A 17,806-nucleotide genomic window follows, 5' to 3' on the forward strand; every position below is an offset into this window, starting at 1 on the left:
TATTTCTACCTTTAATTACAGCAAATTGTTTCTCCAGACTACCCATCAAATGTGTACCTAGTAAAATTTCCCAAATTGTCTCCTTATTCTGATCTAGTACCTATTCTCCCACAGATGCTTAATTTGTTAGCAAAGCTGCTTCCACAACTCTAATTCATAAAGTAGGCCTAATGCACAAAGCCAAAACTAAGCTGCTTGTTCCTCTAGCATGGTGCTTCACTTGTACTATTGGGGACATTTTATTCCAGTTGGTGGTCCATCTCACAATAAATGTCTGCAAACCTACTGTTCTACATTTCTGCCCCTTGTAACAAGCTTGCTGTTTACTGAATTGCATGATTGTATAGCCCTCCAGATTCCTGTTAAGTCTCTCAGTTTGCTTGGGACTGAAAAACGATACAGAAATATTACTCCACTGAGACCGAGCAGGTTTTTGGGAAGTTTGTTCTAAGATGGTGGGGTGGCAGTAATTGATCCCAGCACACATGGCACTCTGTGCCTCTCCCTGTTCAGTAATCCTGAACTTGACTGCAACAGTGACATGTGGGGCTGGGTGTTTCCATCATGGAAACCTCCTCCTATTGAAGATGATCCTGTTTTGAATTAAAAAAAAAAAAAAAAAAATTCAGAGTACAGCTAGATTTCAAGATGCTGGTATTGGGCGGCCACAGTGGTGCAGCGGTTAGCGTTGCCACCTCACAGCAAGAGGTTCTCCGGTTCAATTCTCTGCTGGGGTGCCTTCTGTGTGGAGTCTGCATGTCCTCCCTGTGGTCGTGTGGGTTTCCTCCCACATCCCAAAGACATGCTGTAGGTGGATTGGACGCTCTAAATTGGCCATAGGCATGAGTGCATGTGTGCCTTCTGTGGAAGGTTGGGCACCCAGCTGGCAACTCTACAAACTTTACTGCCAATCATGAGCGGACAGGTAATCTGCTGTGTCAACCCCTAACTGGGAAAAGCCAGAAGTAGTATAACATAGTATTCTAGACTGTTTAAATCCCTACGGTTACCCTGTGATTGAAATATTCTCCCCTCTTCTAAAGGATCCCACATCTACAGTGTTAAAATATTCTAAATTAATAGATTCCAGTGAGGCAAGCCCAGTCTGGCCAGTCAGAATTTGGACAAAGCTTGGTACACTTAAGATTATTTAACCAACCACACTTGCAGCTGGTTCCTCTGCAGAGGATAGCAAAATCACTGCAAGTATTGTATTCCTAATTCTAGTTTGGTACACACACCAGAATTAGTTTGTCCCATTCCTGTCTCAAAAGTAACTTTCTAATGCTCTGTTCCACAAGAGTCCAACCTAGGTTCCATTCTGCAACATTTTACTGACCTCAAGTAAAGGTGGTTCAATATGCTGAATCTACTTGTGCACTACAGAACCGAACCTGGGTACAACAGCAGTCCTAAGAAGTATAGTCTTGGCAAGGTAGAGCTAGAGTGCCTTCAACTCTTGCATCTGACACTTAATTTCCTTGCCCAATAAAAACTAGTAAACCGTTTGACATCCAGTGAATGTGTTATGAAATTGCTTACTGTACGGGGCTACAGTTCTCTCCAGCACATCCAACTGTGTCTTTTAATATAGTAGCTAATGTTGGCAGTGTTGCAATAGATTTGCCATTAATCTAACCCAAAGATGTGTTCACTTCTTTGGAAAACCTTGATTCATCCCAGCACAATATTTGCAATCCACTACTGCTTGTACAAGAAAAATACCCTGTGTAGGAGTGTGGTCTCTAGACCTCTACAGCGACAAGGTTTTAAATGTTTAGTGCTCATCAGCTCGGTTGTCTGAAATCAGGAATTCTGATCATTTGAATATCACAGGAGAGAACCAGGGTATGTAACAGCAACATGCCCATAAACGAAGTGCAACTTGTTCTTCACACTTGACTTTATAAATAAGCATACAAATAGTGTTGTAACAGCCTGAAATTGGTTATAGGTCAGTGAAGCTGGCTAGTTTTGCCTCTGACTATCTTAACTTGTCTACTGTACTTAACTATTAATGGGGTTTAAATAATCCCAAGTTAATCTTGTACTAGACTGTATTGGGTGTAGTTAAAGGTAACTTCAGTGTTTTATTGTAATGCTAATGACACTTTCACTGAGACCCTTCTGAAAAAGGGTTTCATATCCAGTTAAAAATTGTCATACACCTACTTTGTTGGGATCATTAACTTTAAAATTGGGCAGCAGTTAACCTCACCATCGCACCCCAAAGTAGGTGGAAGTAACTACTTGGTGTTCCAGCTGTGTCCTATGAAAATCCAAGGATCCACATAGCTTTTTACTATCCTTCAGTTTTGAAGAAACTGGAGCTTCACTTGTGCTGTAAAGCAATCTACATAAAATGTGTTTAGGTTTAAGCTATTGTAAATGGATTATTCTTTGCTCTTTGCATTCTGTCACCAATTTACTTTACCGAAGTTGTTCCTTAACTACACTATTTCTTGGCCACTGTTAAATTACACGGATATCGACTTTTTATTTCTCACTATTGCTTAGTGTTTGGAGCTTTTCTCCCTGGGACTCTGAAAATGGGTAACAACCCATTTGGACTTTTCCTGGCCAAAAAGTCAACTGTTCCAATCAATGCAGTTAAGTTGCTTTTCAAGCAGGCATGCTTAACAGCAAGTTGTTATCCTATTAAGTTGAATCGATCCATTTTGCCACTTGCATAAGTATACACTTCAGAAGAATTGTCACTCTGTTTCTTGCATAGTATGTACAGCTTGAAAGGTACAGATGTTTGAGAGGAGGATGGGTCTTGCCCCTGCAAACCAATTTTAGTAACTCATTTTAAAACCTGCTGCAAATTAACTGTGATTGTGATTTGACAGGGCTGCAAGTCCCTACTTCCAGAGTCTTGGGCGAAAAGTGCTAAACAATTTTAAATGGTATACATCTACCAAGAGACTTAAGATGAAGGTTGTATATCTTGGGATTCAGACCTGTGGGATGTCTGTTAGCAGAAAAGTAAAAACACTTTTTCCAAGTTATTGCAAAAATGTGGAACTTGTCTATGCTGTATATAGGTACAAAAGCTTTTTTTCTGAAGATTTGTACTTAAAACAAACTATATAACATTTGTTAAAATCACAGTATTCCTGGGTAAAAACAGGAAACTTAACTTTTTTTTTTATATACTTTAGGAATGCCCAAGTGGACAAATGGATGAATGTTTGAAGAGTCTAGATGAGGATCAAGACGGAGAGGTGGATTTCTGCGAATTCATGCCCTTGCTGGCAGGTTTTACAATACTTATAGAGACTGAGAAGGAGTAAGTGATGCTATCTAATGTTTAGTGTTGGGATGGTCTTTATACATCTGACATAATGGGTCCCAAGGTAAAGCCTTTCCCCATCTTCACCACCTGGCAGCATCTGAAAGTGGTGGCCATTTGACTGCCCTCTTTTTCATGCATATCCCTAGTCTAATTGCCCTTTGGTGTGTGGTTTCCCTTCTAGGTCGCACTGAAATCCTCTCTGCTGCAAATCAAATTGCAGTCACTATCTACAAGTAATCCCTGCTGAAATTGCACTCTGCATTTCTTAATATAATTCTATACCTTTTCCTTAATACCTGCAAGGCCATACAGGTTTCGGGATATGGACAGCATGATAAAAGCTATTCCACCTATTACATATGGTTATCTTTTTGAATGTGTATTTCCAGCTTTTACGTTGCATGCATATACCAATTGGCAGGCTGATCTTTGTACAGTTTTCAAAACTCTTAACAATAACTAATATAAAAAACCTTGGAACAAACACTATATGAAATTGCTTGAGTTTCAGAAAACTACCTTTTAGCCCTAAAAGTACAGCCTTTAAAACTAAATTGTTTACTTTTCTATTGACCTGCATTATTAAGGCTGCTACAGAGGTTGTTGCCTCTTCACTTCCATAATTTCAAACTTTGATCTGCTTGCCAGTTGTGCCTTAAATTTTACATTTCTCTCATAACTGCTTTCTCCTCCAAACAGCTTATATCCGTGGAAATGTACTCCGCAATGAAGTCTTTGTAAAATCTTCTCAGAAAAGCATGCACAGCTGCAGACCTAAACAACTTAAGCCTAGCATTTCCATGGCTTTCACTTTTTTTGTCCTGAAAGCCTACATGCTTATAAAAGCACCGTTGTCTTAAGTTGTAAATGGGTAGTAGTCTAGACATTCATCCCATGTCCATACATGTCTCAATACTGTACCCATATATAGCTGGTGCATTTGTACACCCCACCCCGCAGCAGCAGCCCAAGATCACAGCATATGAACATTGTGCTTTCATTTTTATACTGTGAAAAACCTATTTCTTAAACAAAAGTACTTGTTTACTACACACTTGAGCGAGTACACATCTTACTGTATATAATGTAATTCATATTAATAGGCTAATAGGTGAATACTAGGCTAACTGACTTTTTTCCTACCAAAAACATTTTACAAATGTGAGATGCTTTATAGTATGAAATTCATTAATTTCAGTTGCTGGTTGCCTTCCTCCTGTTCAGCTACATCTCTCAACAGTACAATCTGGTTTAGTTCAAGGTACTGCTGATTCTTGACTCCTTTTGCTTTTTTGTCTCTGGCCTTTTTCCATTGGAAAAGGTTTCCCAGGCAAAGTAACCACAAACCTTATTGTCAGTCTCCTTCTGCTTGCTGACTCACTTTTGTTGGATACATTGTTTTCCTCAGCCTTTTCTGCATCAGATGACTGATCCTCCACTAAACACTTGGCTGGCTGGATACAGCAACTTGAATCTTGCATACCTCTACACTTTCTGATTTCTGGATAAATTTGCTTCTCTTATGCTTGACTTACAGTGAATAATTTTATACAAGTACTGTGTCCAGGTTTTTAATACTTTGCCCTCTGTCACAATTTTGTCAGGATCAACTTTCTACTGGTTGCACATTTACTAGTATAGGTTGGTTCATAGGTTGGTACTAGGCTATCAGCCCTAGGGCCTATACAAGCCTAGCCGTAACTATTCCCTGGCTTATTTCTTCCCACACTATTTACTTTCCTGGACCCCTGTCATGCAGGGTGACTGATCCCTGGGGTGAATTTCCTTTCTCCCATCTAATCAAGGTTACTTTTGAAGATGGCCAAAGAGGCACTCTGCTTGACATGTATGTGCAATCTATTCGAGTCTGGGGAGTGTCTGGGTCAGGAACCTATCCCTCCAGCATGTTTTGTTTATTGTGATAAGGTTTAGATCCCTGGAGCATGTGGCTCTGAGGGATTGGGATTTCTTTTAAGTGTAGCATGTCCAACAGCTCTGGTTTTGACGTGACCTTGTATGTTGAGCAGAGATCACCTGTGAGTAGACTAGATGCGACTTGAGTATAGCTGGAGTTTAAGGCAGCCAGCGTAGGGCATCTGCTTTAGGCCTGTGATTCTTTTAGTGAGGTATTTTTGCAGCCTTTCCAGTTGTTGCAGATGTCTTGAGGTACATATCAAACTGGGCGTTTTATTCTATAATGCCTCTGAGGGATGAGTACAGTGGGACAATTACCTTTATTTTTTCTGGATGAAAAGCCCTTGGTGATGAGGTGTGCCACAGAAGGATTTCCAGACTGTTGTGGCGATATGGTTATCAAAGGTGAGACCACTGTCCACCTGTGTCCCTAAGTCTTAATAAACTTTCGGTGTTTAGTGTACGGTCACCTATATGGTAATTCACAGATGCATGTTTTTTCCCAAAGGGATAATTATACATTTCTTGGCATTGAGCTTGAGCCCATGGTTCTGGCACCAAGCATCTGTTTCTATAAGGCCCTTTTGTAGAGTATCCACATAATTTGGGGATTCAGTAATGGCTCCCAGTTTGCTGTCATCTGCAAACTGTTAGCCAGACTCCCTTAGTGTTGGCCTCTACTTCAGAGAAGTAGATGCCAAAACAAGAGCGGTCCCATGACTGAACCCTGAGGTACTCCACTTGTCACTTGTTTGGAGTCGGCTACTTTTACAATGTGGGTTCCATCAGTAAGCCAGTTAGCAACCCATTGGGTGACGTAGGGATTAATGCCCAGCTTAGTAAGTTTATCTATGATTCCAGAGTGGGGGATGGTGTCAAAGGCCTTGGAAAGGTCCAGATAGACTGTGTGGACCACCTTACCCTTGTCCATGGCTCTGGAGACTGATTTGAAGAAGTCAATCAGGTTCAGGAGACAAGATTGGCCCTTCATGAACCCAAACTGGGTGGGGTCCAGTGTTTGAAGGTTGCCATTGTCTTTGGTTATAAGTTCCATGATACGCTCCATGGCCTTACAGATGAGGCTTGTCAGACTGATGGGACTAAGTTTCTGGGATCCAAGGTAGATCCCCCCCCCCCTTGTGGAATGGGATAACTGTAGCTCTATGCTACTCAGTGGGCATGAAACCTAAGGTGAGGCTATGATTAAACATGACACTTGGGGTGAGGTGCCAGTTCATGTTGTAGTACACAGCCCAGGATGTCATCTGGTCCGATGGATGCTGCATTCTTCACTTTGGAGAGTGCATTTTTTACCTGTCTGGCCGTTACCAGAATTTGGCAATCTTCCAGTATTGAAATGGGCCATTTAGGGGGGGTGAAAGGGGGGTGAAGTTAGCACTGAATTGATCTGCCAGGATATTGGCAATATCCTTGATCAGTATATTTAATGCCATTCTGTTTCAGCTCTGAGCATTACCATTTAGATTCTTGGCATAGTTATAGAATGCCTTGTGGTTTGTCTTTGGAATCTTTGGCAATTTTCGTAACTAGCTTTGGAGGATTTTGAGGGATCTCTGTTTCTTACTGAGGCTGGTATGGGAGTTATTTGCATCCTGGGATTTTCCTCTTCTGCAACAGTTTCTTCCTTTTTTGTTATAAAGTTTGTTTATGGCAGGGGCCACCAGATTGGCTTACTTTTTTTTTTTTTTTTTTGAATGAGGGCATCTTCCATCTATTTGGGATGGCACAATTCATGCACGAGTGGATGTGCTCATACAGTGCCTTAGTGTAGGATTCAGCAGTTGAACTTTCATTTCCCATCTGCATGGGTGTCATGAAGTTTGCTACTTCTGACTTATGAAGTTGGCTTTTTTTTTTTTTTAATGGACGTTTCCTTACTGTATGTGGATAAAGTGATTAGCATATGGTCAGACTAACAAGGGGGTGACCATAGGTGTGGAGCATTGATTTCCCGTGTTGGTAATGACCAGGTCTAGGATATTGGAGCCCCTGGTGGGACTGGATTAGTTGATCCAGAGTGTTGGAATTTATGAATTCCAAGAACCGTTGGGCAAAGGTGTTGGTACATGAGTAGTTTTCCCAGTTAATCCACAAGTCCTGTCTTGGCTGATTTCTCATGGCCAGGTTTGGAGTGCAATTTCAATTTAAATTCTTCTGTGGAACTGGTCCACTTGCTGATCTGTGCTTTCATAAAATTTAAGTCTTCCTTCCAATTTCTCCTAGTACAGTAGAAACGTTTTCTCTGCACTACTATTTTTTTGTTCTTGAGAAACTTGATTCAGCCAGCCTTTTTTTCTTTGTGCCCTCTTCTGACTTCAGTTCATCTGAATAGCTAAAGGTGTTTGTTTTTTTTCTTTAGCCTTTTGTTTGAATTAAGATATCCTTTCAATGTTTTATTTATTTTAATCCCCTCTTGAGTACATTGACTTTCCTCCATTCCTAGAATCCATCTGTTGAACCAAAGCTGAAACTTGGAAGGATTATGCATCTAGTCATCAAAAGAAAGACTGTTTACCTTTTCAGGTTGACTTTTTTTTTTTTTCAGGCTTTCCAAATGTCTTTGGTAGCATCCAGGCAGTGTAGTTAGTCTGCAACATTTTTTTTTTTTTTTTTAACTAAAAAAAAAAAAAAACACTGTTTTCACACGGGAGAGTTGGTTATGCTGTTCAGCTGGCAGTGGGGCATTCCTAGACTAGGAGAATGTAAGAGCCCAAGAAAGCTGATTTGAGAAATCCTGCAGTGGTTCAAAGTCCAAGAAATTGTAGAAATCAAATTACTCTAGTATGAACCATGTTTGTACTCCATGGACTAAATTAGCAAACCAGTCAGAGGGGACATCAGATGCTGCAAGCAAGAACTTCAGTTTTGCAATCCATTCCCCTATTCTTTGCTGAAGGCACACAATGAAACTAGTACAAATAAGGCTGTTGTGATGACAGAAAATAAAAAATTGGAAAAGGGTGAGAATTGAGCTAGAAGGGGAAGTGGTTTAAATAGTTTCAGGCTCGAGTTTGTTGAGAAGGAAGTCCGTAAGTGAGGTCTAAGGTAGAATCGGGCTGCAGCCAACTGCCACAGTAGTGTTAAAGTAAGGTAACCAGAACAGTCGTGATAAAAATACTAGTGCAGAAACCTGGGCAGTAAAGGCAGAGCAGTTGAAGCTGGAGGTGAAATGCCCGAGATGGGTGGCAAGATGACACTGGGGCAGACTGAAAATGAGGATATCCAACCCTTTTGTAATTGGAATTACTTTGCCATCTGGTCTGAACAGATAATGGAGGTTTTGCCACATGTGCAAAAGACTAGTGAAGATTTGGGTCAGACAGGAAGGAGGAAACAATGTTGCCCAAAGATGTATGAACTGTGTGCAAGATCTGCAACCGTTCTACATGACAGTGATACTGAATCAAAAGAAATGTCAAAAGTTCTACATGACACCCTGAGCCCATGTAGAAAATGGGGGGTGGGATGAATGGGTCTAGCTTTTGGAATCACTTGTGGGGCCAGTGATTTCACCATCTGTTTAGGTTTCACATAAAGATTTTTAACTTTGCTCAGTCATTGTTTTTGCTTCTGTGTCTCTGACATCCCTTGTCAAAGTGACCTTTTGACTTGTCCATTTGGTTTCCATGAGTTCTCCCTTAATCCTCAGTTTGTTGGGGATTGCCAAGCGGTTTGCCAAGTGCCACAAGTCTAGTATATGCAGACTTATTCTGAATCCCTTTATCTGGCTAAGGAGCAGCCATGGTGCTTAAGATCTTCATAGGCTTGCAATAGCACAAGTGTGTTCTCTCTGTCTGTCTCTCTCTGTCTCTCTCTCTGTCTCTCTCTCTGTCTCTCTCTCTCTGTCTCTCTCTCTGTGTCTCTCTCTGTCTCTCTCTCTGTCTCTCTCTCTCTGTGTCTCTCTCTGTCTCTCTCTCTGTCTCTCTCTCTGTCTCTCTCTCTGTCTCTCTGTCTCTCTCTGTCTGTCTCTCTGTCTGTCTCTCTGTCTGTCTCTCTGTCTCTCTCTCTGTCTCTCTCTCTGTCTCTCTCTCTGTCTCTCTCTCTGTCTCTCTCTCTGTCTCTCTCTGTCTCTCTCTCTGTCTCTCTCTCTGTCTCTCTCTCTCTCTCTCTGTCTCTCTCTCTGTCTCTCTGTCTCTCTGTCTGTCTCTCTCTGTCTCTCTGTCTGTCTCTCTGTCTGTCTCTCTGTCTGTCTCTCTGTCTGTCTCTCTGTCTGTCTCTCTGTCTGTCTCTCTGTCTGTCTCTCTGTCTGGTGTCTTTCAATGTTGCATCAATTAAAAATTAACCTGATTGGGTTGCATTCATGGAGAAATGGGCTGGATGGGAACTCTTGCTTTATTTAATCAGACCTCCCATTTTGGAACCCAGCCTAACAGAAAAATGGCAAGAATGGGTGTGGCAGTTTAACCAGCTGGGCTGGGATATATATATATATATATATATATATATATATATATATATATATATATATATATATATATATATATATATATATATATATATATATATATATATATATATATATATGGTTCTAATAGTACTGTTTCACATTCTGATCAGTTTTCCCCCTTTGGTGTCTAGCTCATCAGAAACCATTGTTTGAGTATAAGGATGTCAGTTGGGAGTGGCAATTTAAGTACCACCTGACAGCTTACCATCTGGTGTCCTTTGTACCAGATGGCAAACTAGGAAGTCCTCATTTGCAATTAATGAGGTTGTTGCTTTGAACTGTCCAGCCTGTCTTGGATAGCAGTCAGGCTCTTGGTCATTGTTTAGTGCAATACAGATTTATCTTTGCACAAACCTTCTCTTGGGTAATTCCTAAATATTAATTCCTAAATATTCATCATAGTGCTATGTGCCACTTGTGCACTGGATCCCAGACTACTCAGTTAAAAACTGATCAGTATTTGATCCTTTGCTTCAAAAGGTCTGTATCTTGGTGCTCACTGGAGAGCTGTGTTCTGTTTTGCTCCTACTTGGTCTCAGGCTTTTGATATGGTTTGTACATTTAACTGTGTAGGAGTTTGCCTATTGTCTGCCACAACTTATCTCTAAGATTTTTTTTTTTTTTTTTTTGCCTTTGTATACATGCTGCTGTGAGGAGTGTTGTAGCTTGGGAATTTGCCATTTTTCCTCCATGGGGAAACTACCAGTCTGTCCTAATCACTGATGGGTCTGGTTCCAGTTCCAAGCCCTTGGAACTGAGTCAGCCTTGTACCAAGCTTGTGTGCACCAAAAACCTGAGCTAAGCTGCTACCCACAATGCCTTTTACTCTGTTACCTCAGATCTCTTGCTACACAGTCTCTTATAGCAGCATTTCACTGAGCTCTCCAGCAAAGTGATTTTTTATCTTGCACATTTACAAGTTTTTGTAAATTTTTTTCCTGTTTAGTCTGTTCTCTCTTGGCTCTGCCCATAGGTATCTTTCTTACCATTGTTTTTGGTATTTTCTAACTTTCTACCCTTGTGGTATCTTTTTACCATTGTTGGTATTTCCTCTACTTCTCATTTCCACCACTTTGTCACTTTTTCCCTTTCGTGTGTGTGTTCTGTTATGTCTGAAAAGAAGGGAACTATGGGGTTTTGCACTGGTAAACTTCTAATAGTGACTGCCATGGAGTGTACTGTTTGGGGGTTCCACACTTCTCCACAAACCCCCCTTGTGATGTGCTAGCTTGTCAGCAGGTCTGAATGAACGTCTGAATAAACTGACTGAAGGACCTGCTTGCTTCACCTTTTTTGGAGGCTCTTTCTGCGACCTGAGGCATCTTCCCCCCCTCCTGTGGACAAACGTTCTCACTCTAATCTTCACTGGCTGGTGACCTGAGGTAAAAGCCATAAACACAAGGCCCAAAAGTCTTCCTCGGAGCACCGTTCTGCCTCCTCGGTTCTGACAACTACATTGGTTCCAAGCTCTGCTCTCCATCGGTGCCTACCCCAGCACCAACTACTATGGGGCAGTCTACTGGCTCAGTTCTGATCAGCTTTATCTGTTTCTGTGTCTGATACAGACAGCCTCAGAACTGTTTTTGTTATCCACCCCTGTTGTGACCTCTGCTCCAGCCATACTGTTGCCAGTTTCTAAATTGGAATAGTCTGTGCCATTCTGAGATGCACCACAGACCGATACTAGTCGCCTGTGGACCAGTTTGCCAGACAAGCTTGCACCCCATATTTGGATCTACCTGATTTCCCCCCTCAGGGGGCATCAATGAGATCCACCAGGAGCCTTTCAGAATTGGCTGTAGTGTGCCTTTTTTGACCAGCTGCTGACCACCAGGGGAACTTCAAATCCGCCTAGACCCTATCCCACTCAGGCTTTAGATCTGCTTGGGTTGGGAGTACCTTCTGTGGGGGAGTCTGCATGTCCTCCTTGCAGTAGAGTATGCATTGGAAAGACATGCGTTGAATGGGCATCGGGCTGGCAACTTGTCCAATTTCCAATCATTAGTGGACTGGAGTTCCGCTGTGGCAACCCCTAACCAGGAAAAGCCGAAAGACAACTCCAGCGACCCCCTACTTACTCTCCTCCCTTGGATCCTTCTGTTCCAAGGCTCATCTTATCCAACATTTTCTAGAGGACCCCCTTCGGTGCAGACAATAAGTGTCTGAGGCCCCTTTGGTTGTCTGTTCCATTGGAACCCTCCCCTCACTCTCTCATGCTTTGGGGGGGGGGGTTGGAACCTCCAGTTCCATTATCTGTTCCGATGGTGGTGGTCCCAACTTCAGGTCAGAGACTACAGTTTGCTTGAGGCTCCGTCCCTGGGGGCAGACTGTGTGGAGTGGGGTGTGACTCCGGTTCGATTTTTGCCTTCAGTTCCAGGCTCCCACTCCCCTTCTGGCAGGCGTGCTTGCTTCTAGCAATCCTCCTCCTACGTTGATTTATTCTCCCAGTTCCTTCTGAGCTGCAGCTGTCAAAGGCCACTCCCCAGGACTCCAAGAGCACAAGACCCAGGAAACCCCTTCCCAGGGTATTTTCCTTTCTGAAAATTTGGATGCACTCTCTCAAATGGGTGTCTAAGGAAATGCATGGACTCCCCAGAGGAGTCCCTCATGGAAGATGGACTATGATGGGGAAGGGTCCTCAGCCTCCCCCTGACTATCTCCGGAGACGTCATAGAAATCTTGAAATGGAGGGATGACTGGAAGCCCTCCAACCCTTTGAAGGAGTCCATATTCCTGCAGGCCTTTCCCTCTTGGCCCTCTACTTGGGTGACCCCCTCCAGCCGATGAGTTGGTTAAGCTCCTCATGCAACAGGCTTGGAAGAACCCAGACTCCATTGAGTCCATTCCCAGGAGAGGAGGCAAGGTCCTGTCCCCTTCAGAGGATAAAAACCATTGGTCTAGGTTTGCCAGTGGATGCTATGCTGGTGGCAGCCTTGAGAAAGGACCTTGCTGAAGAGTCCTGCTGTTCACCCACCCAACAGAGTCCCAGGCAGTGGACAGGTTAGGGAAGTGAGGTTTTTGCGTCCGCGACCTTTGCAGTTAGGTCTCTGAACTTTTTTGGCACACTGAGGCTCCAGAGATCTTCTCCCACTCTGTGGGACCCTCGCAGGCCAAGTGTTGGCTGAAGCATGAGAAAGTTGTTTCCCCAACTTGCCACCCTAGAGCCAATTCATAAATGAGGTTGCTGTCACACACCACCAATGGAGCGGCTAGAGCTGCGGGTGCAGCAGGCGTAGTCATGATATCATGCCCGGATGTTCATTTATGACCTCACGGGCTCCCAAGTCTTTTTTTTTAAATGCCCTTCGAGCCATCAGCTCTGTTCATTGCCAAGGTCAAGGATACACTGGCCAGGAGTGAGCAAGACTGGAAGACCTGGTCTGCCATAGGCCTACACTTTTTTTTTTTTCTCCAAACCTCAGTGTTCCTTCTCCAGGAATCTGGGAAGATGTGGCACAAGTCTCTGGGTCCTTTCAGAGACTCGTGTGGTGAATACTGCAGAGGGGGTTCCAATAATGGAAGACATCCCCTTCAGGGCAGAGGGGGTCCCCAGAATCAGGGCACCAGAGATTCTACCTCGGGTAGACCGTATCAATGCTCCTGAGGCACTGCCAGATTGCTTTCCTCTGGAAGCAGTCTGGGTGCACTTTTCCTTCCCTGCACCAAGCTGCCTGGCTCTCCATTACAAATTATCAGTGGGTGCAGAGAATCATTTACCAGAGGCTACCATATTCCCCTAATAGCTTATCCAGGACTTCTGAAATCCCTTCCTGATCTTCCACCCAGTCAAAGGGAGGAGGCAGCTTCTGAAATACAAAAGCTGTCAACAATGCCATCCAACAGCCCCCCCCAAGATCAGTGCAGATCAGGGTTCTATTTTTGTGCCAAAGAAAACTGGACTGGAGGCCCATTCTGGATTGCGACCAACTAAAATCAGTAGTTCACACCAAATTCTGCATGGTCACAATTCAAACCATCCTCTACTTTGAGGGAGGGTGTGTTGATGTGCTCATTAGATCTCTGGTATGCATATTACCATATCAAGATGGATGAGCGATCCAGGAGCCTCCTTCACTTCCAGTTGGGAGCCAATCATTACCAATTCAGAGTCCTGCCTTTTGGTCTTGACCACCCCCCAGAGTGTTCATGAAATGCTTTGCAGTGGTAACTGCTCATCTGAGACTTCAGGGATTCCAGGTGTTTCCGTACCAAGACTATTGGCTCCTCTCCGCCCCCACCAAGTGTCTTTGGTCAGGGCCCTCCACTACACACCAGATCTAGTGGAGTCATTAGCCATCACCATAGATTGGGAGAAATCCAACCTTCAACCCTCAACTGGAATTCATAGGGACAATATTCAACACCCAGTCGAGGCTGACCTCACTTCCTCTCCACAGGCTTCAAAGACTTAAGGGCACAAATTCACGTGATACTCTGTCGGAAAAAGGTGTCTGCAAAGGAAGTTCTCCAAGCCTTGGGATCTATGGCTGCAGCCATCCCTATTCCTTAACCAGACTACACATGAGATTACTACAATGGCTCCTTCAGGCCCAGTGGATACCCAATCTTCACCCCACCCCCAAGCTCAGGTTCTCATCACCAACATTTGCAAACAAGATATCCTCCGGTGGAGAAGTACAGATTAAAATCTTTGTTGCCCCTTCCAGGTTTCACAGCCCAGTGCCACAGTGACCATGGATGCTTCCCTGATGGGGTGGGGGGGGCCACTTCCAGGGAAATTCAGTCCAAGGCACATGGTCCCATGTAAAGGTCAGATTGCATATCAATGTCCTGGAGTTGAGTGGTGCTATTGGTGTTGCAAGTTTCATCCACTCCTTCCATCTGGAACAGTTGCTGTCCAGTCGGACAACATGTCTGTGGTCTAGTACATAAACAGGGAGGGACTAAATCCTACCCCCTATGTCTCAAAGCCATAAGAATCTGGCAGTGGGCAATAGCTTCCAACTGCTTTCTGATCCCAGGAAGCTCCAACATGATTGCGGACAGGCTGAGCAGATGCATTCTCCATCCTCAAGAGTGGTCTCAGTGTGGCAGTGGAAATTTTCAGCTGTTGGGGCCAGCCATGTTGCTACCTTTTTGCCTTCCCCCTCAAACACAAAATGCAGCAGCTACTTTGCTCTCTCCCCCTCTGAGTTGCCGAGAGATGTTTTGCTTCACGATTGGCCCACGGGTCTCCTTTATACTTTCCTCTCCCACTTGTTCTAAGAAAGCAATTCAGTTGAGAAGCAAAATGATCCTCATTACCCCATTCTGGCCTCGTCAAGTATGGTTTCCCTTCCTCTGACCTAATCTGTTTAACCTCCTTGGATCCTAGACACTTATCTCTCCCACAAGGGTGGACTCTCCCAAATCTGTCCACTCAAGCTGACAGCTTTGTTTCTCCATTTTCCATTAGTTGCCAGGCAGGAAACCATCTTCACCTGTACATGATATCTTGGCCTCTCATAAACAATCCACCAGAAAACTTTAGTGACAAATGGAAAAGATTCTCTGTTTGGTCACATAATCAGAAGCCAGACCTGTTCTCGGCCCCTGTAGCCACTATTTATCTGGCTGAATTGAGACAATGGGGCCTCTGCTTCCACCATTCAAGTCAATCTAGCAGCTGTTTCCAACTTCTATAATTGGTCAGGTGTTGGTCAGATGGGAGTCCCACTTTATTTCCTCTCACCTCTGCACCTTCCTCAATGGTATTTTTCCACAGCAGGCCTCCATCAGACAGCTGGTGGAGGCATGGAATCTGTCCTGGGTTCTGCAGTCTGTCCCCTTTTGAGCCAGCTACGACATGTGATCTAAATGTCCCGTCTTGGAAATCCTTATTTCTGGTAGCTATAACTTCAGCCAGAAGAATTTCTGAATTACAAGCTTTATGTATCAAGAGCCCTTATCTGATCTTTCATAAGGACAGAGGATGGGTTTGTATGAAATGATACTTTCTCCCCAAAGTAGCTTCTGATTTTTTGATAGCTCCCTGTGTTCTTTCCAAATCCCTCTAACAAGGGAGAATACTGCCTACATTCCTTGGATGTTCATAGATCTGGGCAGAACTAAATCCTTTCTCAAGTATGACTAGCTTTTCATCTTCCTTTGCAGGTCTTAGAAGGGGAGGTGCAGTATCACATGGCTCAGATTGCATTGCCTAGGAGGGATCTAAGCGTGGTAAAATCAAAGCTCATTCAACTAGGGCTGTTGCAGCATCTGTTGCCTTCTACTCTAGGGCCTCCATGGATGACATTTGTGTAGCTGCCATTTGGGTTAAGCCCCACACCTTTTTATCAAGCATTACAAATTTGGATCTCCTCTCCAGGGGAAGAGTGGCCTTTGGTTCAATGGTTCTCAGGAATGTTCCCCAACAGCCACCCAGGTTCTCAAAGTAGCTGGGGACTCTGTCCCATCAGTGATTAATAGGAAGAAGATTAACAACTTCAGATGAAGTTGCCTTACCATAACATTCAATCTGGGTTGTGGTGGTTTTGTTCCACCAGGAACCTTTGTAGGGAGGGATGACTGGATCTTCTGGGCCTTTGTGGTTTATTAGGGTTTCTGCGCAGAGATGGCCTCTGACTTGTTTCTTCATGTTGCATGCAAACTTTATCGGAGGTAACAGAGTAAAGGGCACTGCTTGGATCAAGTTTTTGGTGCACACAAGCTTTGTATAAGGCAGACTCGGTTCCGAAGGCTCTGAACTGGACCCATCCGTGATTGGAAGGTCAACTCTGGAACGTTAAAAGACACACACACACACACACACACACACACACACACACACACACACACACACACACACCTCTAATCAGTTTTTGTTTGACCAGCTAAATCTAAGTCCAAGATTTTCTAGACACCTGATCCATTCTGGTTACCCTGTCCTACAGATGGTCATTTTGATCTGGCTTGACAATTGGATAAGGATGGTATCCTTAAGACTTTATGGCCAAAAATGAGCATTTTTGGGGACTGTTAAGGCATGCTCTTTTGTCGTACAACTTGACTGCAGTTAAATTCCACCATCGGATAATTTGTACTCTGGGAATGAAAGCTCTTGTGTACCTTGCACTGGCTGCCTGTTGCAGTACATCTTAAACTTATTCTGGCATTAATTGCTCTAAATTCTCATCTTTTAACACTAAAGACCCAGGCAAACGTATAAAAATAAAACCAACCATACAGTTATACATACGTTATATATATGTGTGTGTGTGTGTGTGTGTGTGTATAAAAAAAAATAAATAAAAAAATGTATAAAATCGGTCCATTATATCCATTGCTCTCCCTGCCTTTAAAACCGCATTCCTTTTCTCATGAGCTCTGTTTGTTTCTGTACAGTTTGTTCCTTCCCTTTTCAAAGAATTCTCACTAATTTTTCTGCTACAATATTCTATAATTCAAATCCTGCAATCCAAATGCCTTCTTGGCCTCTTCCCATTCTATTACTTTTCCTTCTAGTTATTAGCTCCCAGTACCTTGGATCCTTTGCCAGTTTTCTCTAAATTCCAACCCGCCTATTTTCTATACTCAGTCCGTCATCCCCATCTTTGCTCATTGGCTTGGTTCTTATGTTTCTGCTACTTTAGCTGTTAAGGATCTGCATCATAAATCCCACCCCACTTTCCACTGAGTTATAATTTTCTGCTTGTCTTATGAGCTTTAATTGTGTAGCTCTAAAATCCCTTCAAATAAGGTTGTTCTAGTAGGACAAGGTGGTGGTTGTCCACTGTACTTTTTATCCTCTTCTCCCTTCCAGATAAACTTTAGTCCAGTTTCTCTTCAGTTTAACACTACTTCTATAGTTGTGTAAAAGGTACCACAAAGATTTCTTCACTGTTGCAGTATTGACATAAGGATGTCCATCCTGTATACCAAAGACTTGCTACCCAAGGTACACTGTACAAACCACATGCTCATGTCTAGGGCATAAAAGTGATGTCTGAACGTACTATCCTCAGAACTGAATGCCCCAGTTGGAACGCCAGCCTAAGAAAAGAGGTAAATGGTACATCCAGAAGACACGAGTACCCAGGGGTAGGAGGGGAGGGATTGAATACTGCAACAGTGAGGGAGGGATTGAGTACTGCAACAGTGAGGAGTACCTCTATCATTATGGTAGG

The 17,806-nt window shown here is 43.4% G+C and overlaps 1 protein-coding gene across 4 annotated transcripts in view; it reads left to right on the forward strand.

The window, feature by feature from the left end:
- LOC122808984 (protein S100-A9-like) overlaps window positions 1-17,806 on the forward strand; it is a 122,353-nt gene that overhangs the window by 33,173 nt on the left and 71,374 nt on the right. For all 4 annotated transcript variants that reach the window (XM_044080152.1, XM_044080153.1, XM_044080151.1 and 1 more), the window contains one exon: window positions 3,165-3,292. In XM_044080152.1, the coding sequence (XP_043936087.1) occupies window positions 3,165-3,292 (128 nt within the window). The remainder of the gene's footprint in view (window positions 1-3,164; window positions 3,293-17,806) is intronic.

The sequence above is a fragment of the Protopterus annectens genome, chromosome 8.part0 (genome assembly GCF_019279795.1).
Source record: "Protopterus annectens isolate FY-2018-M chromosome 8.part0, PAN1.0, whole genome shotgun sequence".
NCBI lineage: Eukaryota > Metazoa > Chordata > Ceratodontiformes > Protopteridae > Protopterus > Protopterus annectens.